Genomic DNA, 24,049 nt, shown 5'->3' on the forward strand with positions numbered 1-24,049 from the left:
AACACCAACAAAGAGACAAAATAGAGAAAAGACAAAACTGCTTGCTGTCATATTTTTTTGGACCGATTATGGATCGAACAAATGATGTAATGGTACAAAAAATGAAATGAAATGGTATTTTTTAAATAAGAATGGCATTTTGTAAAAAACAAATGGTGTTTTGTTAAAAAATGGTACTTGTTTTTTAAATAAATGGTACATTGTAAAAGAAAAATTGTACTTCATGTCACTTTCTCTCTCCTCTTTTTCTGTCATTCACTTCTGTTTTATTTATTAATTTTGTCCTTTTCTGGTTGTCCGATTCATTTTGTCATATTCCTAATTTGTTTGATGTTGGTGTAAATTTACGAAAATACCCCTGTGATGTGTTTGCTCACACATCACAGCATGCCCCCTCTCCAACCTCGTGTACTTGTTGTGCAAGTAAGCTTGGCGTCCAAGCTTGCACTCGGCCCAGCAGCGCTAGCCAGAAGCATGCGCACACACGCTGGGCGCTGGGCCTGCGCACTGGCACTGCAACGCTTGGCTTGTGCCTTGCGTTGTGGGCCTTGTGGCGAGTCGGTGCTAGCGCATTGTCCTGTCGCTCGCCATGCTCCATTTTGTTTTCCGATTCCGAAATTATTTCATATTCGACTACAATAATATTTTCGATTCCGACGATATTATCAATTCGGATAGTATTTCTGATTCCTACAATATTTTCGTTTCCGATAATATTTTCTGATACGAACCATATTTCTGTTTCCGTTAATATATTCGACTTCAATAATATTTATATTTCCGATATGAAACATATTTTTATTTCCGACAAATTTTCTTATCTTGTCTTTTGATCGTTTGTTTAGCTCTCACTGAAACCAACATTTATCATTTCTGAATATCCAATACAATAATAAATTGTGACGTTAATAATATTAATTTCACTTGAACTGAAACGCCCTTTAGCTAGGCATTTTGATCTCTTGTTCGACATTGTCACATATGTTGTTCAAACTTGCCATCTACATCTAACAGCAGTCATACAGATTGCTGTTAGATGTACCAGCAATCATAGCCAACCAAAGATCAAATAGACACGATCAACAAGTACAAAACACAAACAATGGGGCAATATTACAATGGTTGTGAAGAGCAATATCTAAACCAAAAAAACCACCGCATATTTTTCTCATTACTACCGCAGTACTGCTAAGTCTGCAACCGTATAACCTCCGAACAAAATGAACAAGTTGGAAGCTATGATCTACAAAAATAACAAAAACTGTCTGAATTGGCCAAAACAGTATTACTAATTCTCAAATCTCAGGGCTTTTAGCAGACGAAAAAACAATACATGATTTATGATAGAAGATCCATAAAGAAACAGCAACATATTTTCAACGCTTCTTGGAGACACCAACAGTCTTTCCCCTACGTCCAGTAGTCTTGGTGTGCTGTCCACGCACTCTCAGACCCCAGTAGTGACGGAGACCACGGTGGTTTCTGCAAAGTTTTTCAAAATGTTAAAAAGGCATTTTGTATCATAGAGCAATGGTAACATGAAGCATTCAGTAAAAGAAAACACACCTGATCTTCTTCAGACGCTCAAGGTCATCCCTGAGTTTCATGTCAAGTTGGTTAGAAACAACCTGACTGTATCTTCCATCCTTGTAGTCCTTCTGTCTGTTGAGAAACCAGTCTGGGACTTTGAATTGCCTAGGATTTGCTACAACTGTCATCAAAGTTTCTAGCTCTGCATTTGTCAGTTCACCAGCCCTGCAGCAAAGTTTGCAGATTAGAGATAGCTTCTATATATGAAAACCACAGGAAGATATTCATAAAAAAACAAGTTCTAGAGCAGAAACCATTTAATGCATTCATAGTATGCAAAGATATGCATACTTCGGGGACTCGAAGTGTCTAATTTCATATCACTAAGAAGTAAGAACCCCCATATCTCATTTTTCATCAACAAGAACCTCTATTTCTGACTATTATGAACTCTCCAATATTTCTCAGCATCGCATCATTTTTTATCAACAAGAACCTCTATTTCTGACTGCTATGAACTCTCCAATATTTCTCAGCATCGCATATAAGTGGATGCTATAAGCATAAAGGATTAAAAGTGCAAGTTTCAAAGTTATCTTCATTCGGTCAATTATTATGCCTTATTAAATTGACGTACTGAAGTACAGAATAGACAAACCCCAATGAAACAGATACATATGCAAAACACCAGAATCAGTTATACAATTATGCTCTTGATTGGCCTCTGAAAATTCCTGTTCAATGCGCACAAACACGTATTATACTAGGACAAAAGAGGTTTTACAAAGAAAAATTGAAGGCCATAAATCAGAAGTTCGACTATAAGGAACCCACAAACTGTTGCTCAGCACCAAATATCACAGGCCTGAGTCACCCAACAAGTTAAAAAGGTACATTCGGCACAACCACAACCCTCTTCTTTAAAGAAGAGCCATTACAGCCAAAATCTAGACTTGCATTGCTGACTTGCTGCCCATCCTCCTGGCACTACAATGGCTCTTAGTTTTAAAAGAGCGAAGCGCACCGAAGCGCAAAAGGGTCCGGGAGCTTAAGCGCAAAGCGCATGCTTTTCGCAGGCGAAGCGCACCAGGAAAGAAAAAATAAAAATTTTAAAGTTCAGAAAAGATGGAGAAAATATGGAAAGAAAAGATGACAAGAAAAAGAGAAATCGAAAAGATGAAAGAAAAATTCAGAATCCAACCGGAGAAATCCGGCGAGAAGGCTAGAGAAATTCAGCTACGGGAGAAAATTGCACTAGGGTTTTCAAACCCCCAAATATTCGCTTTTTTAGAAAAAAAAAATCTCGTGATACTTAAAAAAAGAAGATTAGAGTCACGTGGCTTTATTTTTTAATTAAAAAGAAGGGCAAGGAAGCGCGCGCAAAAGGGTTCTTCTGTGAACTTCCGAGCTATCAGAGCTTTAAGTGCGCCTTTTAAAACTAAGCAATGGCTAACTATTTGAAGAAGTAAGGTCACCCCATAATATTTCTAAGGGTTCGGGAGGCAGTCAATTTGTAGTACCTATCCATATAAAACAAATAATGAGGAAGGTAGACTAAAAATGAAGAGAAATAGTCGTTTTTCCCTTCCAGAGAATTATTGCTCGAAGCAATGTTAGAAGGATGATGCGCATTGATTTGTAGACAGCTTAATGATGAAAATAAACTTCAACTTCATTAATTAAAAAACCCTTTGATAACCGATACACAAAAACAATGCAGAGCAAAACAGGATTGTTGCAACGGAAGAATTAGGCAAGGGCTATACACCAAGGATTTGAGATAGCATAGTGAAAAATCCAACTTCTACAATCTACAGTGGAACAACACGTCCAGAGACAGAAGTTCAAACCAAGACAATGACCAAATGCCCAAATTCGACAAAAATTGGGCATCAAAAACTTCAAAACCTGAATAAGCTTCTCTACACAACTGTGATAAACCAGGCCAACGATATTTAAAATCAACAGACTTGTAGCCAACTAAACTAACAATGAAATAGAAGAAGCAATTCTACTCTGTTACCTCTGCAATCAGGCTCTGAGTATTCTAAATCTAAAAGCTAATATTCTACTCAATGGCAGTAATCATAACATTACACTTGACACATTGTGTATATTTACATTATTCTGACAAAGACAGATGAATAAAAACAGCATCAGGCTTAACCTCCCAACATCATTTAACCAACAAAATCGAAGTTCATACAGCCGTAACAATAAGCATCAAGCATGATTAATACTCCGTATCACAAACATTATGTTGAATTTTCTAAAACAACAAAAAATTATAAAGTAGCAGAGCTACAAACTCCAAAACCCCAAAAAAATTCCATAATAATTATGCTAAAATACAAGATGCAGCAAATTGATTCCTAAATTAAGAGCAATCAACAGACCCAAAAACAATCATCAATAAACGAGCAGTATAAATTAAGAATTATCCTAAATAATAACATTCCCAGATATCTAATGTTCTTTTTGCTTTTTTTTTTATTTATAGACATGTAATGTTCTACATTCAACATTCTATAAAAAAAATTAATAAAAAAAACATCAACCCCATAAATAAAATGATGAATATTGTGCTAAAAATATTAGTTTTGGAGAAAAAAAATTAAACCTTTTGTTCATGTCGATGTCGGCCTTCTTGCAACAAATGTTGGCGTAACGACGGCCAATACCCTTAATTGAAGTCATTGCAAACATGATCTTCTGCTTTCCATCAACGTTGGTGTTCAACAAACGCAAAATGTGCTGGAAATCTTCATTTGCTACCAAAGACTGTTCATAAATTTTGCAACAAATATGCCGCAAATTAATCAGTCAATGCTACAGATAAGTAGTTCTATAAATTAAGAATTTATTATCATAATTTTTTAAGAAAAGGAGAGAGATCGAACCATGATTGCAGATGGGTTGTGGGGGTGTAGGCGTGTAGCTCCGAAGCGGCTGCTGGTAAGTGGAGGCGCAACAACGAAGGAGTGAAGAAATGTTTTCGCGGATTAGGGTTTTGCTTTTATAACGCTGACGCCTGATAGCTGATAGTACGACGTCGTTGTGATATGCTTTATTTTTCAGTTTTTCTTTAAAGTCAAATGGATGTATGGGCCTCAAGTGACACAAGTGACTTGTAATTGATAATTTGATACCCGCTAATTTGGTATTGGTACTAAGATTAGTATGGTATTGGTACTAAGATTAGTATGGTATTGGTATACCAATATATTGCTAAGAAATACCAATACAAATTATTTGTGTTATTGGTACTGACATAGGCTGTGTTGGTACTAAAAATAATTGTATTTGAGTCACTTGTGTCCATATGGACACAAGCCACTTGAGGTTTAACAATCCTCAGTCAAATTTATCCTTAATGAACACAGAGGAGGAAGGAGGTAGCCAGCAGGGGCGTTCAATTTCGGATATCGGATCCGATCCGAAATTTCTGATCGGGAAACGTGATCCGAATTCGATCTGAAAGTTTCAGATATCCGGATTTTTGAGATAGGATATCCGAATATTTAAAAACTATCCGAATTTTAAAAATTAAAAATATAATCACGTTTTAAACTAAATTTTGTGGATATTGGATACCTTAAAAACGGATCGGATATCCGAAAATTTGGATCCGATTATCGTATTTTTCTATTGTTTTTTTTAAATTATTGAAATACTTCGGATATCCGAAATGAAAAAAATATTGATCCCAATCCGATCTGAAATTTCGAAAAAAAAATCGGATATCCGATCGAAAATCTTAAAACCGGATCGGATATCCAAAAATTCGGATCGGATTTTCGGATTGTAATCCGGATTTTCAGATTGTATCAAACAGATCGAATATTTTTGCACACCCCTAGTATTCTAGTAACTAGGCACATGACGACCCCGTGTAGGTCAGGCTGTGTGAATTGTCCCTAAGAGTCGGTTTGGAACGGGATAAAAAAAAAAAAAGTCGCGTCATCTCAAGCTCATGTCTTTCTTCTACAAATGAATGAATGATTCACATGTGCGGCCTGTCCCAAATATTGTGTCGGCGGACTTTGTTAGCGAGGTCCTTTACCAATTTTAACATTTTGTTAATTGTTAAAAAAGAAACGTGTTGACATGCAGAGGTCCATCGTGCTTATGCAAAGTTTCTGAAATCATGTCCATGCACGGCTCATTTCTCATTGGTGTGCATGTTGGCGGGTTTACAACGGGCCCGTATTGTGTTGAGCCTTTCTTGTCGAACATAGGAAGCATGTGTGATCATCATACCCATGTCTAGCTCTATGAGAGAGTGAGGCCCCGTTTGGCGTTTATTTCATTTTTGTTTCCAAAATTTTGCTTTAAGAAAACTAAGAACCATTTACGGAAATCACAAGAGAAAATTTTAGTTTATGTACGTTGTCGGTTTTCAAAAGTGGACATGATTATTAACAGTGAGACTAATTTAACATTCATGATTCCCCTTAAAGCATCTAATTTATTCATAAAATAAAAATTAAGAACTAGACTGTGATTTATAGAAGACTAGTTTTGGTTTTATGAATCTGAAAATAATGTGATTTGGAGCACATTTAGCAATATCCAAGAGTTTGAAGTTCAACTTAATAAAATAAACAAAGTAATATTTTTTCTTTTCTTTCTCCAACACTGATAGGTTCAAGTCGTATCACCTAATTAAGGATAAACCTAATTTCACTAACTGAATTACAAGGGAAGTCAGGATTGAATCCATAGAGAAACAATGTTCTTCCTACTACTAATTTAATAGGTCTAAACTATTGGTAACAAATAAAAGTGTTGATTTTGGGATTATAACTACGACAATAATTAAATAGGAAAATATCAATATTAAAGGAATCTAAGGCAACGGTCACCACAAATGCAGACTAGGATTGGACAACGAACAATAACAATCAATTAACAATCATAAATAGGAAAACATGCATCTCTTGAATCTTATGATTTCCGTAGGAAATACAACTAGCAGACTCTCGCAATTTACTAGAAATAATTCCTATCTAATAGTCACAAATCATAAACATCAGATTTATACCTCTCGGCGCATAATCTAAGGTTAATCAAACTCAATCAAAATAGTCCTGCTGAACAGAATTGACGAACAATTAAAGCAGACTATAGAAATCACGATTACGAATCAATAATAAACCCAATACAATCCCAAACAAACATACATTCATGGATCCCCTAAACCCTAGAAAATAAACTAATCACACATATTTAAATTAAACCAAACAAGTTATATTTAATGAAAGCATAATTGAATTGAATAATAAAATAAGAAACAAACCAATACCGAATTGAAGAACGAAGGATGAAATTTAAATCTTGAAACTTGAATTGAATAATAAAAGTAATAACCAAAGTTTAGAGAGAGAATAAAACTAAGTCATAGACTAAAAGTCTAGGAAATAAGATAATAAGATGTTGAATACAAAAACTAAGGGCTTACATTTATAGTCTTGCCAAAAACAAAGTAAAAAAAGGGAACTAAACTTAAAAATCTGCGCCCAAGGTTGTCGCCGCCCGATAGGGCGAACAGCTCGCAACCCGCCCAACGGGCTTCCAACCACCTGATCGGGCACCCATCGCACGACGGGCAGCCATTCGCCCGATCGGGCGCGCGTACAACTGCACAATGCCCTATCTTCAAAACACCATATCTCCTTCGTTATTCGTCGAAATTAGGCGAGTGACCACTCGTTGGAAAGATATTGAAGTATAGAATCCAACCCAATTGAGAATCACTTCATTTGGATTTGTAGAACTTAATTTATGATTAAAATAGTGGACTATAGTCATTTTTCTGCTTCTTTCGTTATTCGCTTTACTTCAAAACTCCTACAACTCAATGTTCGTGCTCTGTAAAGTACATAATATCTTGTAGTGATTCAAATGAGTAGGAAATGCACACAAATATGCTAATTCCTACAATGATTAACCTGAAACTACAAACACAATACAAGGAGCACATTATTACTAAAAATCGCTCTAAAGAGCACAATTAAGACCAAAAGTACATACGGGACGGGGGTAAAAACACTATAAAATATGAACATATCAAACTCCCACAATCTAAACCTTTGCTTGTCCCTAAGCAAAGATCATCAATGAGAGATAGACAATTAATTCACCCTGAGTTCAACAGAAAAGATAAACGATGAAACAACAATAAAATTAAGGTAAGCATATATCATGATCGAATTCTCTAGTCCTTACGGTCACACATCAACCTGTACAAAGTTCACAATGCATACGCATAAAATCAAGATTGGGTCTCACCAAGTGAATCACTCCTCTCGTTATGTGGCGGGCTAAGCGAACCAAATGTTGCTCATTCACTCACCTTCCATTATGAACATGCATACAATCAAATGAGTAGTAACCCCTTCCAACTTACAACACTCTTGTGTTTGAAGGTTCTCCTAAACACTCCTACGTCGGAGTCGACTCGAAATGCACATATATATACTCTTTAATCCTTGATAAACGACTGATTTCAACCTATTTTTGTACACACATTGCACGATGATCAAAAAGGACTTTTAATAAGATTGTAATGTTGGCTGGATATAAACAAGGGGTAAGGAACATATGTGAGGGTAAAGTCTAACTTGGGGAGCAAAATGTAACCAATGAAACCAATCTCCAAAAGACTATAAACTCGTCATTAGCCAAACACGACCATAAGGGAAGAAGTAACCAACAATATGAAATATGAACCAACTTATACCATTTTCCTTGCCTGGCTAAACTACAAAAATAAATGACATGTTTTTTTTGTTTTTTGGTTTTTTTGAATTTGCTATTTTTTTTTTGAATTAAAATTATCGACAAAAATGACACAACTGAATATGTACAAACTAAAATACATGTAACCATAAGCTTTAGGTGCCACTTAGTAATTACACATCTTCCGAATTCACTTCCCATAAAACACAGGTGCGCAACCTTGAATATCATAGACCTAGAAAGCCAACCATCCCAACAAAGAGAACCAATACTAACATATGATAGCTCCCCCAAGCTTGATTTGGGATAAGTAACCAGCGGGGCTAATAAGGGTTATTTTGTGGAGTTAAACAACCAATCGATCAAGGCTAAGAATGGGAAAGAAAAATCAAGAACTAATGTACCTATGATCGTCTGGAGGCTTTCTAAAGAATGGTCTTTCATAATGCACAAAGTACAAGTGTGTTAAGCATACTAATTGTGTGTTAAGACTCATATCAATGTAACACCAAGAATTAAGCACTCAGAAGAATTAAGGCTCAAAATCTCACAGCTAACCACAATCCAGCAATATGCATATGACAAGTGGGACAAAGTTGACCTTCATCAAGGGTCAATGCAACCATAATTCATAAAAAAAAAATTAAAAAAAATCTATAATGCTCACTTGTCTTATCACCTTGAATTATCAAAAACTTTGGAACCAAAGGGGCACAGGGAGTTAATTGTCTCAATCTCATCAATCAACATGTATTTTTGGATAATTGTTTTTTTGAAAAGCGATAAACTACTCTAGAAAGCAATAACACATACCTCCCCCAAGCCGAAATCAACAATTTCCTCAGTGCTTGAAGGTTGAAGGAGTGGAGATCGGGGGTCTCAATCGTCGTTGAACCCCTTTGGGTCCAACTCTTATGTGCCTCCCGCTCAACCTTGATTAGTAAATAACCAACCAACGAGCGCAAAAGCTTGTCATGCGACCTTGCACAACTTTCGTGCAACAGGACATGCACTATAATCAACAACAAAATTTGCATGAGTTCCGAGCGAACTCTATGCCAGTAAGAAGTGGGATGCGTAAAGGAAGAAAAACAAAAAGAAAAAACAATAATAAAAGAAGAATAGGGAAAAGAAGGAAAAGAGAAAGTAGGCATACTCTCCTTATGGAAGTTGTTTTTGCGGACCATTAATTCTTCAACCTCAATTATCAATGAAATAACTCTCTTTGTGTTTTGGAATTCATGGTGAACAAGATCTTCACCATATAGAGCTCTCTGCAAAGCATCCACCTCTTCTTTATAAGTACTGCAAGTACCTGCAAAAGATTCACAAAGAGGAACAGACTTTACTAGGTCATTGGGCTTTTGATTTTCGGGGGGAGGAGGAAGGTCCTCAAGCAAAGGAGAGAAGTGCATGCTTAGCTGTATTGTCTACCAGTATGTCAATATGTGGTTGTGGAAATCATCCTTAGGACTGGGTTTGTTGAGAACACGGAAATCTACGCACATTCGCGCTCCTCCGTGTTTTTTAGCTACGGGGACGACATTAGCCACCCAATATGGATAATTAGATACCTTTATGAATCCCACCTCAAGTTGTTTGGTGACTTCCTATTTGATTTTCAGTGCTATTTCAGGCTTAAGCCGTCGTAGCTTATGTTTTACCAGCGTCTTTGTGGGATCTAGTGGGATCCTATGCTCAACGATTTCACGATATATTCCTGACATATCTTTGTATGACCATGCAAAGACGCCCATGAATTCTCTGAGAGTGGAGATTAGATCGGATTTTTCAGTTGGAGTTAAGGTTAAGCCAATTTTTATGAGTTTTGGATCTTCCTCAGTTCTGATGTTTACTGATTCAGTGTCCTCAACTACTGGAGTTTTATATTATATTCTTGCTCGTTTGCAGCTTTTATTAATTAGGCGTATTCATTTTCAAGTTCTTTATTTGCAAATCATTTAGGGTTGATATTCGTATTTTTAGACGGCCTGTACTCAAAAGTTTTATTCATCTTATTAAAATCATGGAGCGTTACATAAAAAAGGTCTTACGGGGTAGAAATTTCTGAATTACACTAGAATTAGGGGTGTCCATAGGTTTTTTGTTATTTGGTTCTGATTCGGATTCAGTCTCAGATTTTGATTGAGTGTCATCGAACATTGGGCCTTCTCCGAAAGACACTTTGAACTTTATTCCTCGAGCGTTAGTCCATTTAAAAGTTTTGCGCCAAACACGCTCAATCTTGTCGATTTGTGCAGTTGATGGAGAGATTAGTTTTGTTGGGTCGAATGATGAATCCTGTAGGGCCAAGGTCATGATTTCATCTTGATTTTGATAGGTTTCTTTTCTAACCCGAACAGTAGCCCTAAAGCATGTTGGTTTAGGTATCCATTATTGAGTGTATTGCATTCATGGAAAATCCTTGGTCCGTACTTAGAGGCACTTCCGAGAGCGAGTGGCTTTCGAAGGTTGTGACAGTCGTGGCTTGTAAGATCATGAGCCTTGATGATACCAACGTTGACAATGATGTTCGGTGTCGGTACATTGGGCTCACTTTGGGCTTGTGCGACTGTTAGGGACGAATTTTCTAAATGTGACTTCCCTACAGGAGAATCTATTAGTACGAATTGAACTTGCAGGTTTTCGAGCAGTATGACTTCTGGAATTGGAGTGAAAGATTTGAGAAGCATTAGTTGTTGGTTTGCAGAACAATGCCAAACAGTAGATCCGACCATATGTATAAGACAAACTATATTTAGGATTTCATATTTTATTTGGATGGAGCTTAGTCTAGACGCGGACTTATTTTATTTTTTTGAAATGGTTTTCAATAACTTTTCTTTGTGAACGTTAAAATTATTTTATGAGCATGAGCGGTATTAGGATGGACATTAGTGTCATTAGGAAGCTAATAACGACTTACGAATAGATTTTAATTATTGGTGCGTTTTAAGAAGTCAATTGTATGAAAAGATCTTGGGCATGACAAAATTCTTGCGCACAGGGGTGTGCGCTAGAATTTTGTTGCACGGGCCTGTGGGCGTGAGAAAACTCTTACGCCTGCAAGTTTATTTTTTGCTTATTCGTGTAGTTTATTTTTGTTAGGTTATGATACATATGACAATACATAAATCATGCGGAAAAACCATAAAGCCAGGAAAGCATATTATTTACACATAATCATTTAGCATAGTATAGATGCATACACTTTGTAGCGTGCCTTCCCTAGTTGCGCCCGAACCGAACAAGAACAAGTCTTTAGACTCCAATTGTCGTCCCTCCGTAGATAGTCCACAGTACGTCCGGATCCGCCTCAAGATTGACCAACTAGAATCGCCCTTAAGGTGCTTAGGAATTTTCGGCTATTAGTGCAAGAGTGTGGCTGATTTTTCTTTCAAAAAACTTACCATTTGAATACTTCAATCGTGTGTATAAATTATGACCCTAGGCCCTTATTTATAGAGGTTTGGAAAGGGAACTGGAATCCTAGTAAGATACGATTTAATTAAACTTAGAATCCTACAAGAACTCTATTTAATTAAATAATCCTAATAGGAATAGGAATTTAATCATACATCAAATCCTAATAGTTTTAGGAATTATGCATGGACACAAACACACACACGAGCATGACCCGCAAGCATGCAGGCCATGCCCGCGCACAGCCCACACGCCCACGAAGCCCATGCGAGCTACCGCAGCCCACGAGGCTGCCATGGCCTTAGCTGCGCGCTGGGTCTGCCTTGCGGTAGGCCTGCCGCAACCTTGGGCTGTGTTGTGGCGCGCCATTGCTTGCTGGGCGATGGCCTGGCTTCGTGCTGGGCCTTCGTCCGGCAGGCCTCGTCCGATGCTTATTCGTACGATACGCTTCCGATAAAATTCCCGGTTTCGGAATTCATTTCCGATACGAACAATATTTAATATTTCCGATTCCGGAATTAATTTCCGTTTCGAACAAATATTTAATATTTCCGTTTCCGGAATTATTTTCCGATTCCGATAATATTTCCGATTCTGACAATATTTCCGTTTCCGGCAATATTTCCGATTCCGACAATATTTCCATTTCCGATAATATTTTCCGATACGTACCATGTTTCCGTTTCCGGCAATATCTACGACTTGTATAATATTTATATTTCCGATACGATCCATATTTCCGTTTCCGGCAATATCATCGTTTCCGGAGTATTCATTTCTTGCTTGTGACGATCTCAGCTCCCACTGTAACCAAGATCCGTCGATTCCGAATATCCATAGATAGAGTATTTAATGCCATTAAATACTTGATCCGTTTACGTACTATTTGTGTGACCCTACGGGTTCAGTCAAGAGTAAGCTGTGGACTAATATCATTAATTCCACTTGAACTGAAGCGGCCTCTAGCTAGGCATTCAGCTCACTTGATCTCACTGAATTATTAACTTGTTAATTAATACTGAACCGCATTTAACATTGAATGCATACTTGGACCAAGGGAATTATTTCCTTCAATTTTCTGGTCATTCCAACTTTTCGTAGTTTATCTTTACTGAATTAGGCCATTTGTTTGAGCGTCCGTGCACTCAAACATTCAGCGTTTCCGGCACAAAAGTATAATGTATGCGCGTAATGGCCTCTGGGGTAATTTGTAAACACTACTTGGATTACTTTCATGACTTGTACGATTAACGTAATTCCATAAAGTACATTTGGCGCAATTTTGAATTTGCACTTTTAAGGTGGATATTTTTAACTAGACCAACGTATCGTTTTAAGTACGAATGCATTTTGGTCGTTTGAATTAGTTGCACGAATATTATATTATATATTTTTTTCTTTGACTTCGCCAACATACAATATTTTCCTGGGTAATTCTCAAGTGGGCGTGATAAAATTCTCGCGCACAGAGTTGTGCGCAGGAATTTAATTGCGCCAGGTCCCAGGTGTGAGTAAATTCTCGCGCGCAGGGCCAACTTTCACTTGTAGATTCATGCATAAAAAATTTCTTGCGCCATAGTTCGAGCGCTTAAAATCTTTCGCGCCAACTGGCGTGAATTACTTTATCCTTGCGCATAGCCTAGTTCGCAGAATACATATAGTTTACTATTATTCTATTCACAGCTAAGTAATTATTTTTCAACGTTTAAGCATTTTTTATTAACTTTTAAAATATCATTGGCTTTAAACTTAGCGTCTGTTTAGTTAATTTCACACCTAGCACATAATTTCTACACGAAACTAACAATTTGCATGATTTTTAAGCTTAAATATGCACAATTAGTTTATGTAAGTCTTTGTGGTAAATAATAGGCTTGGGTGTCAAAAGGTACCAAACATATCGTCAATAACATGCCCCTCTCGGAGTAGCCGAGTTTATGAACGAATTTTATCAAGGCCTATCAGGTAAAAGCTGGAGTGGCGCGTACCAAGAATGGACCTATGAGATAAGTGATTTGATTTGGGTGGATGTGCTACGATGTGAATGTGCCTAGTAGACAACATCTGATGCACGTGCACCCCCCGAGTTAATAGGATTTCTTATTCCCAACTTTTGAGATGAAACATGCCAAGGAAGCAAGAATTTCGTGAGGTTATGACTGGTCAAACGATTACATTGAATATTTCAGGTTGTCCCGACTTAATAAGGAAATAAAAGCGACCTAGAGTTAGATTTTTCCCTTGGGCTAGGTCCACTTACTACTTGCACGATTATTTCAATATACTCCCCAGTGGAGTCGCCTCTGTGAGGGGGTTGGAAAAAGACGGGTTTAGAGCCTCTTTCGTTCTCTTCCCTCGCGGATTTGTGGAAAGCAATGTTAAGTACAACGGAACTAATTGTGGGAGTTAGCCTCTTTTTACTAGTTTAGGAGTCGCCGTTCAATTTTCAACGACAATGACTGACAAAAGCCGGTGATTATGATACGGAAGTTAAGCTGAAAGCCAAGGCTCACGTATTTGACCACAACGCACTAGTAGAAAAATATTGATTTGCTGCCATGACTTAGCGGCGTTAATTTTAGAACGCCTCTAACTAAATGACAAAATAGATGAATTAGGTGAAAAAAACTTGCTTTGCAGCGTTATCTTGAATTATGACGCCTCAAACCATTTTAGTTTGCGGCGTCATCACGTTTAACGTCGCAAAGTGTTGTCCCCATACTTCTCTTATTCACCCGCGTTTAGCTTCTTTCTTTTGCTTCTCGTCCTTTCACAAAACCACATTGTTCTTCCTTCAACCTCATCTCCAGCATCGCCGTCTGTCCTTCGCCTCATCTCCACCACCGAATTCACCGAGAAAGTGAAGCTCATATTCATCTCCACCGTCACTGTCTGTCCTTCGACCTCATCTCCACCACTGCCGTTCTTACTTAAGGTAAATTATGCTTCCACTGACTCCTCCTCATCCTTGCCGTTTTTTTGGTTCAATTACTCTATTCCCCTCGTTTCAGTCTCTCAATTAACATGAATTGTGTATGAGTTATCGAATCTCTCTTGCTCTCTCCTCTCCTCTCCTCTCTCCACCGAAAATGTAAACCCTAATTATCAAATTCAAATTTTGGCTTAGAAGAACCTTAAAATTGCTTTGAATTTGAGGTAAGGTAATGTCGTATGTCTAATTTATTTTGCAAATTTGATGTTTAGATGAGGTGCTTCGAAGAAAGAAGTTCACAAATTTGAGAAAAACACAAGTTTTATTACAGTAAGACATATTTTTTCTTGCTGAAATTCTACTTAATTTTGTGAGTTTTACTTTAATTGTTGAATTGTCAATTTCAAATCCCTAATTTCACAATCAAAAACTCAAAATTCCGTAATCACAACCAACCAATGTCTTGAATTATGGATGTGAATATTGTTGAATTGAGAAGCAATTGTAGAAAAAGTAATCGAATTTCAATTGATGAGCTGTTCGATGAAATTCCTGTTTCAAAAGTAATCGAATTTCTCGAATTTATTCCAAATTGCATTCACTCACTTATTTTAATACTTGATTCTTCTTTATTTTGAGTATTGAGGGTGTAAATTATATATATATATATATATATATATATATATATATATATATATATATATATATATATATATATATATATATATATATATATATATATATATAGATTGAAGGGGCTGAGGCCTTGGAGGTATGAATTGAAGAGTAGGCCAGAAGAGTGCAGCATTTTTCTAGGTTTGTTTGGAAATCCCTGCTTGAATTATGTATTGAGTGATAACTAATTACTTACTGTTTTGCTGGTAAATTTGTTCCCCTAAGGTGATTTGTTAGCGGTAAGATTTTCAGCATTGAGTAAAACTGATATGTTAGTGGGAAAAGATGGGAGATAGATTCTCGGTTATCTATTCTAGGAGTAAGGATTTGGTTTGGTTGTTGTAGTCTTAATTGCAAGACAAGTCTCAGTTGAGTGTTGATGTAACCTGATAATGTCTACAAGTTGAGAGCTTGTAACATTCTCATATCCTTTAATTGAAATGGAACTCTGAGTCCGATCTCTGTTGCTTTCTGCTACCAACTAGCATGTTTGATTGACCTTAGTATGAATCTGTTCTAAGCAACTTTAATTTGGTGGAGCTTATATCATATGGTGTCTTGCCAAATTTCATTTGTTCACTTATGAGCTATTTGTTCACTTTAATTTCTGTTTTGCAGGGCTTTGATGATAATGTTCAGCAGGCTGATGTTTGTATAAACAATGATTCCCTCTTTTTTTTTTTCTTCTCTACACCCCCAGCAGGCTGTAGGCTGTTATGATTACATTGAATGAGATAAAATGCAACATTCCTCCAGGACAGTGTAGAACAGTTTCATTTCACATGGAAATTTGAAATTATCTTGTTTCTGGTTGTATCCACTTGAGGAAGCACTAGAACTAACACCTCTAATAATATATGGCTTGAGCCCTTTACCTGGGAGGTTAGTTATTTTGTAACCTTATTTTCTTTTGCTGATATATTTTCCACATTTTATGGGAAAGCTTGCGAAGTTAACTTCTCGTTCCGTTAATTTCTTATACACAAACTTGCAACTGAATATTTCGACTTCTTTTTTACAAGGTTTTTTTTACTTATTACTGTCACATTTGGTCACTTGGGATTTGATTATTTCTTTGCCATAAGAGAAAGAGTGCAATAAGACGACAAAAGAAAGTGAAGGGATATGACCTATCCCACCCAAATGAGTTCTTGCCTGAGCTGAAAGAAGAACAACAGCTTGCTCTTCCACCTAACGAAGTGAACTGCAAATCCAGACAAAACCTATTGTAAGGGCTACTTTAAAATTTTCATATTTCATCTTCGTCTTTTTAATTTTAGTTGATAAACTTGATTGTAGATGTTTCAAATGTGGGGTTTACATGTCGTACCGGTTTGTGATATGTTACACGGGGATGCTGCTGTTTTATGGTGTTGATTTGTGTGTTGGTATGTATATGCTGGTATGCAGTTAGGTGTTATGCATAATGGTTGATGTGTGTTCTGTTTGTATAGTCCAATTTTGTATAGTTCAGTTCTATTTCGTGAATTTCAGTTAAGCATATAAACAACCTGTCATATAAATTTGGTTATGTTTTGGTTTTGTCCGTTCTGTTTGCTTTTGTTCTGTTTTGGTTCAGTTACTTTGCTTATAAATTTATTCTGCTTTTGGAACTCTAGCATGACTTTAATACATTTGCAAGTGTTGTTATAAGTGCCTGCATTGCTTTCATATCAAAATCACTATTATAAGGTAGACACCACTTGAAGTAACCTGATCAAGGCTCTGGTTTTGCATGCTGGTAGTCCATGCCAAAGCTGTCTAAAACTGCAGTTTTGATGAGGTGGAGACTTCAGATTATCAAATTGGTAGCAACTCGCTTTGGGTATTGGCATTAGAACTGGGAAGCTATGTGATATCCTATTGAGTCCCTTTTTCTTTTTCATGCTTTCCAGTCTTTTTCATGATTATCACAAAACTCTTCAGACTCGTATCCACCGTGTCGTCTCACTAAAGGCTACGTGTACTTGACAAATTAGTATGTGTCACTCCTCCTTCGTCCTCCTTGTCGTTTTGTCTATTTGAATTACGGTCATATTTTGACTGTTATAGTCGTTTTGTCTATGTGTGCTTGCTATTTGCTAGTATCATAGTTGAGTAATTCTGTAGTAAATATAGTTGTCGTTTGATCGAATAGAACCTATATTGTTATAAGTGAAATAAACCCTTATCAATTGTCAAATCTGTGGCACATATCCATTTGTTGCTATGACTAGTGCAGAATTCTGCACCATTCTTGGATGAGTTACTGGTCACATAATATCGAGGGTGTCAGCTTTTTGAGATGATCCTAATTATCCTATAGAGTACAGACTGAAGCTAGTATATCAATGGGTACGGTGATCTGATTCCTTTTAGTATACACTGCTATAATTTTAAGTGTTTGACCTTGATGCAATCAGATTGGTTGCTTTGTTTTTTGGTAACTTCTGTTTTGGACTTTAATAGAAAAGCTCCCTTTGCCTTTTGACTTAGCGGGCTGGTTCTGATTGAAGTTGTTGCATAACTGTTGTGCATGCTCTGCCTTGATTGCTTAGCTTGATTAGGAATTGCAGGCTTGTGGGCTGATGTGGCATGTTGAATTGTTGCATATACTCCAACACTAATGCTGCATCACTCAGTGTGTGTTCTACCCTTGTTTTAGGAAATATTCTCTCCGTGGATTAATAAGGATCCACAGAATACAGAAGTTGGAGGTGAATTATTTTCGACGCCATTGACCTGAAACACCATCTAGGGGATCATACTTATGTCTCAGTAACTGATAGTGGTTACTGGCAGGTCAGCAAAGCTTTTAATTTACGAACTTGATATCTCCTTTTTGTAGCTTCCAATACATGAAACTTGAATCATGCATGATCTTGCTGTTGTGTTAACAGATAGAGCTAGAAGGTCTTGACATTGCAAACAGTTCAACAGGTAAAGTCCCTGACTGCACATTCTCTATATATGTTGAAAGTATTTTTCATACTATTACAATGATAAGTGGAAAGCAGGATTCAAATTTCCTTACAATTTACAGGTCACTGTTCGGCAGAATACTGCATCATGTGAAGAGATGGCTACAACAATGTCTACGGCAGAATCTGTAGCTCTTAAAGGACTACCTCAATGCATTGTTACTGTGATAGCTGAGGTCTGATACCTGATCCATGATTAAAATTCTATTTTCAAACTTTAAGGGGGGCTTTACTTCATGAACTTGATAGATTTAAATACATACTTATTTCGTAGTTCAAATGTTCAATGTGGCTTTATTTTCTAGTTTGCCAGATTCAGCAAGACTTTGATATTATACTGGAGCCATGTCCCATGTTTGCTGAAGCCATCCTTCAAGTCAGAATCAGTACCCTGGGGTGCTCCTAATAAGCTTCTTGGAGCTGATGGCAGCTGGATAAGGTATGGATGACTTCATGCTATATTTTAGAGCATTTTTTCTCTCTGAACAAGACATTCACTTAGATTAATTTTTTGAAACTCACTATTATGGTGACCTTTAATTTGTCAGGCGTACATTAAAAAAATTACAAAATATATTTATCAGCCGTAAGAAATGTTACTGGTGTATAACCTTGAATTATATCTGTTAAACACATACATCTGATTAGATGCATCCCATTGTAACTTTATATGGTATTGTGACTAACTGATTTCAAGTTGTTGGCCCTCTTGTATTTTTTTAGTTATGGCTTTCAGGCAAACATCTTTCCGAGTTGCCTTCCTTCTTCTCCTGTCTACCTCCCCTCATTCTCTCCCCTCCCCCATGTTACTTGTCATCTACTATGTACTATGCTACTTTAAGAAATACGAAATCTATATGCAATAACAAGCATTTTCACACGCTCCTTGGATTAACAGGCACTGTGTCATGTTCCTGAGTGGCTGACCTCATGAGATAATAAAATCAACCTTCAGAAGTGACAGAGATGCCAGCTGCTCCTGTACACCCTTTCCACTCCAAGATGAACATTCGAAGAGGGGTACTAGAAGAAGAATGTGCAGACATAATGCAGCACTTCTCCCGACTTAAAAGGAGGAAGGCAAAGGAAAAGGAAAAGGATATATCGTCATCTGATGAATCAGGCCAACGGTTTAGGTTTGCTTGAAAGGTTAAACCTGATTTATATTCTTGTCTGAAGATATTGGGATTATGTGTGTCTGCTATATAAGTTGTCAAATGTTTTCGGTTTCGCGTGGAAAATATCAAATGTCTGCTATATAAGGTAGCTTATTGAATGTTTGGCACGACAGTTAACCTGTCCTATCACTATTTAGGTGGTTTGTTTTTGTAAACATATGATGGTTGATTTATATGTGAAAATCAAAGTTTCTTGGAAGTTATTGGTGGTTGATGATATTTTTGGACATTGTATAAATATGGCGTGAGTACAGGTTCTATATTTTTTGGGATTGTAGAATATAAAAAAATAAAATTATTTATAAAAAAAAATTACACATTATTCGCGGCGTTTAAACTCACGCAATTTTACAATGTTTGAGGCGTTTAGGTAGAAAACGCCGCTTTACAATATTATTCATTTGAGGCGTTTTTTCTACCTGACGCCGCAAATGAATGATTAATTTGAGGCGTTTTTTAACGCCGCAAATCAATCCTATTCATTTGCTGCCACTCTATTTGCTGCTACGCCAAAAACGCCGCAAATGAATATAAAAGTGACGCCTCAAATGAATGTTTTTCTACTAGTGAACGGTCGTAGGTTCCCTTGTGATCCCTTGTGTGGAGATCACTCAACATACATCCTGCGAGTAGATATTGAGGGTTCGGGGGACATTTATTAATACGGGGAGTGCCCAGTATTAGCCCATGAAGCAGTGCTTACTAGATCAATGTAACGAAGACGAACATGCCTTATACTATGTTACTAATCTGAATTGCTTTAAATGCACATATAATTAACTAAATAAATGTCAAATATATGATATAGATTGATTTAAGGTAGCTAGCAATAATCCGTATTGTCTAAGAAAATCTTTTTAGGAGTTATAAATAATCATATTAAGTTTGTTAGATTAATAATGGTGATTAAAGTAAAACAGATTATGGCACTTCACAATATAGTTTTTGGCTATATTGCGGTGCTCAGAAAATTAACCATTTGACTTTGCTAGTTTTCCTTTTATGCAACGTACTTTCCTCGACTTGACTAGACTCTTGGACGGGATCCAGGCTTAATTTAAGTGCTCATAGGGGCTGAGTTCCTCTTAACTAGAGTTAATACGGTGGAACTACGAAATATACGGAGTATATGGAATATACGGACGGCTTAGGCTTAGGTTTAACTTGTGTATAGTATTGAGAATAATATTTGGTATCCTTTGCTCGGATAATTGAGGGTCTTATTTATAGTAAAAATGTGTCGTGAAAGATAGAGATTGTACGAAATTTGAGAACTACTGAAAAGCTTTGGTGCGCGCGAAAATTCTTGCGCACAAATTCAGGCGTGAGAATATATTCGGGCACACGTATGTCTGCCAGATCTACTTTAGAGTTTGTCTTTTAGTTGAACTGAAATAATGGCGTGGGAATTTTCTTGTGCTTGGACTATGGCACGAATTATTAGTTGCGCAGGGCCCTGTGCGTGAGAAATTTCTCGCGCACGTTTTGTTTTCCACGCGTTTTATCCACATTAAGGAGTAATTCAGTATAATTTGGTTTTATTCCGGATTAAAACTCATACAAACTTTTCTATAAGGTGGTCTTACACAAAGACCACCTTGATATCATATAAGTTAAGCAATGGAATCAATTAGTTAAGCATTTGAACTAATTAGTTAAGCACTGAAATTAATTAGTTAAGCAAAGGAATTAATTAGTTAAGCAATTGAATCAATTAATTAAGCAATGTAACCAATTAGTTAAGATATGGAACCAATTAGTTAAGCAACTAAAGTGGTCTTTCCGGTAAGGCGGTCTTACACAAAAGTTGCCGAAAACTCTTTTATACGCATTTAATCCTTATTTCGAATTTATCTCAACCAAAACTCTATTTTTCAATCCTTTTTTAGGAATTTAATTGGAATGCAACTAAAACTATTGCTTTTCTATCTCTTTTATGAGTTTAATTGGAATGCAACTAAAACTCCATTATCAATCACTTTTAGGGGTTGAGTTGGAGTGCAACTCTGCCCGTAAATTTATCTTGGACGGTTAATATTTTTAGCAGATACTTAGAATGGAAGCTACTATTAATAACAGTTACTATAAATAGAAATATGGGTTTGGATAATGAGTCACTCAGTCTTAGAACGTCCGTTGCTTGATTAGGAATGCGTTTGACAAGTGGATGTTTTGTTTCATCACTAAACTTATCGCTTCTAGCCAGAGGTCAAATGTAGGCGTCTTCAATCTTCCTTGGAGCGTATTGTTACTGCTTCGAGGCCAGGGTTTGATAATTGGCAGTGGTGACTTGCCACCTTACCTTTTGCATTTGGAGGGATTGGGTTTATTCCGCAGGTGATGTTCGTCATTATGCTTCTCTTGTTTCTCGATTACATTCTGATGGTTTTCAGACAAATTAGCTTCTACGCCGTGCTGGAATTGTTGGTCTTGGTCGAGTCTTTGAAGAGGCGTTGAGTCTATTTAATAGAATTGTGGAGTTTGACATTTTGAGTGATCCTAGTGAGGTCGTTGTCCCTAAACTCATGAAGAAATTGGCAGATATATATTTCACAAAGGTTACTGCATCTCCGACTACAGACGTGTTACTCTATCTTTGAATCGGGGCCGTGATATGTGTGTTGACTTGACGGGATCTTCTCCTTTGACACAATCTGGGTTGTATGACTTTGTTACAGGATGGGTTGTGACTGATGCGGCTAATCGAAAGCAGGTCAAGTACGAAACAAGTTGTCGGGAAATTGGTTATGGTTTCCTTCCTTTCTCCTTTTCTTCTATGGGCGAACGGGATAAGGACGTTGTTATGTTGTTGAAGCGAGTTCAGAAGTTCTCTAAGACTCAAATTATTTGGGCTCGTGTTGCTGCTCATATCTTCACCAGGATAGGTTTTCCTAAAGATGGCTTTGGGCCGGGTCGGCCCAAATCCCGACCCGACCCGGCACGAAAAAAGCCCGGCCCGACACGAGCACAAAAGAATCACGACCCGACACAGACACGAAAAACTGAAAGGGCTTCTAGCTAGGCATTCAGATCACTTGATCGACATCCTCACATTGTTGTTTAAACTTGCCATCTGCAACTAACAGCAATCTTACTATTGATTAGCTAAATGCCAAAGGTCAAATAGATACGATCAACAAGTACAAAACGCAAACAATGGGGCAGTATTACAGATTTACAGGAAACGGAACTATTATTTCTCACGTTTGCGCTTTGGAAAAATCATGATTAAATAATAATGTAATTCAATCCCTAAGAAAGATGGTTGTAAAGAGCAATATCCTCCGAACCAAAAAAAACCACCGCAAATTTTTCTCATTACTTAGAAAATGTGAATTCCTTAGGCTTAGTGCAATCAAACAAGAGTATGTCATTACCTAGGAAGTTCACAAAGGAAGTTAGGCCCCGTTTAGTTCACCTAGCTTATATCTCCTTATCTGATATGAACTTATTTTTATTTAACCTTATTAGTTCTAATCAAGTTGTTAATCTTAAGGATATAAGGAACTAATCATGGGTTTAACCAAAATATGAATAAAAGCCCCCACTCAAACCAAGAATTATGTGCTTAACTAATTTTTAAACATAAAAATGATTTTCCAAGTCCAATTGAAAACTACAAATTTAATTAAAAATTTAAAGCTCATATGCTAATTATTTAAGATCCCATTATTTGATTTTAGTTGATTAAATGAATTGATTATAATTTATTGAAGGTTTTAATTTTATTAAATAATTAGTATAAAATTAATTATAATAATTAAACTAATAAAATTAAATTCTGAGACAAATTATAAGCAAGAAAATAAAATTAATTAAGTTTGTCGCTCAACGGAAAATCAAAATCGCACAAGGCATACAATGGCACAAGACCATTGCGCCTCATGCGTGTACCGCTAGCAAGGCCCATGGGCACAACCCATGCCTCGCTTAGCACATACACCCTCTTCAACACCATGGGTTGCACGCACGTGGCCAAGGCTTTGGGCCTTGCCATCGTGTAGCGCCAATGTGCATGCTGGGTCGGCTTATCGCCAGCGTTGGTTGGGCGAGCAAGCCATGCGCAGTGCGCAAGAGAGCTCCCTTGCTCGTCGTGTCGTTGGCCCATGTTTCTGCCCTCGCCTTCCTCGCTTCCTTCGCTTGATGCTTCACTCGCCCAGGCAACACACAAGCCTGTCGCGCGCTCCCCTACACACTCGCACTCTGCACAGGTGCCGCACAACACGAGCTTCCATTGCTTGCACGTTGTGCGCGCACACCCAGCAGTGCGCCCTTGAGGCGCGCATAATTTCTTGGCCCTTGTGGTCGTGTTCGTATGCGCAAGTTCGTGAACGTTTTATAAAAATATAAAATTTTCATAATTTTAAAGTTCATGAAAAATTGATATATCATATTAATTTCATGAATTTAGGCGAAAAATCTAAAATATATTAATTAACAATGATTACATAAATTTTAGGGATTAAAATTAGGGTTCACAAAAATTTAAATTTTCAAACTTTAATAAATTTTAGGTGGTCTTCTAACCATGAGATCTCAATTAAATTATCAATTAATTATGAAAAACGAAACTAAATCCAATCTATTCGAAATTCAACAAATTAATTATA

At 37.0% G+C, this 24,049-nt stretch overlaps 1 protein-coding gene and 1 long non-coding RNA gene across 3 annotated transcripts; one reads left to right on the plus strand and one right to left on the minus strand.

Moving 5' to 3' along the window:
* Positions 1 to 1,139: 1,139 nt before the first annotated feature.
* On the minus strand, positions 1,140 to 4,589 carry LOC110787626 (40S ribosomal protein S18). The gene is made up of 4 exons (XM_021992257.2): positions 4,431 to 4,589; positions 4,151 to 4,311; positions 1,567 to 1,755; positions 1,140 to 1,482 (listed from the first exon to the last, which is right to left on the minus strand). The coding sequence occupies exons 1-4, from the start codon at positions 4,431 to 4,433 to the stop codon at positions 1,377 to 1,379; spliced, it is 459 nt and encodes a 152-aa protein (XP_021847949.1). The 5' UTR covers positions 4,434 to 4,589; the 3' UTR covers positions 1,140 to 1,376.
* A 12,897-nt stretch (positions 4,590 to 17,486) lies between these two features.
* LOC130468033 (uncharacterized) lies at positions 17,487 to 19,574 on the plus strand. 2 transcript variants are annotated; one of them, XR_008928322.1, is made up of 6 exons: positions 17,497 to 17,635; positions 17,946 to 18,082; positions 18,181 to 18,220; positions 18,324 to 18,437; positions 18,567 to 18,700; positions 19,160 to 19,573. It is a non-coding gene; the product is annotated as an uncharacterized lncRNA (long non-coding RNA). The 2 variants fall into 2 exon arrangements; XR_008928321.1 differs by having other exon boundaries at positions 17,487 to 18,082; positions 19,160 to 19,574.
* The last annotated feature ends 4,475 nt before the right edge of the window (positions 19,575 to 24,049 follow it).

This window comes from Spinacia oleracea, chromosome 2, assembly GCF_020520425.1.
Source record: "Spinacia oleracea cultivar Varoflay chromosome 2, BTI_SOV_V1, whole genome shotgun sequence".
Taxonomy (NCBI): Eukaryota; Viridiplantae; Streptophyta; class Magnoliopsida; order Caryophyllales; family Amaranthaceae; genus Spinacia; species Spinacia oleracea.

Bases quoted from the DNA above. Each gene is read 5' to 3' on its own strand.
- LOC110787626 (XM_021992257.2), bottom strand. The intron at 1,756-4,150 runs GTTTAATTTTTT...ACTTTGCTGCAG, and splicing joins GACATCGACATGAACAAAAG to GGCTGGTGAACTGACAAATG. The intron at 1,483-1,566 runs GTGTGTTTTCTT...AAAACTTTGCAG, and splicing joins GAGCGTCTGAAGAAGATCAG to AAACCACCGTGGTCTCCGTC.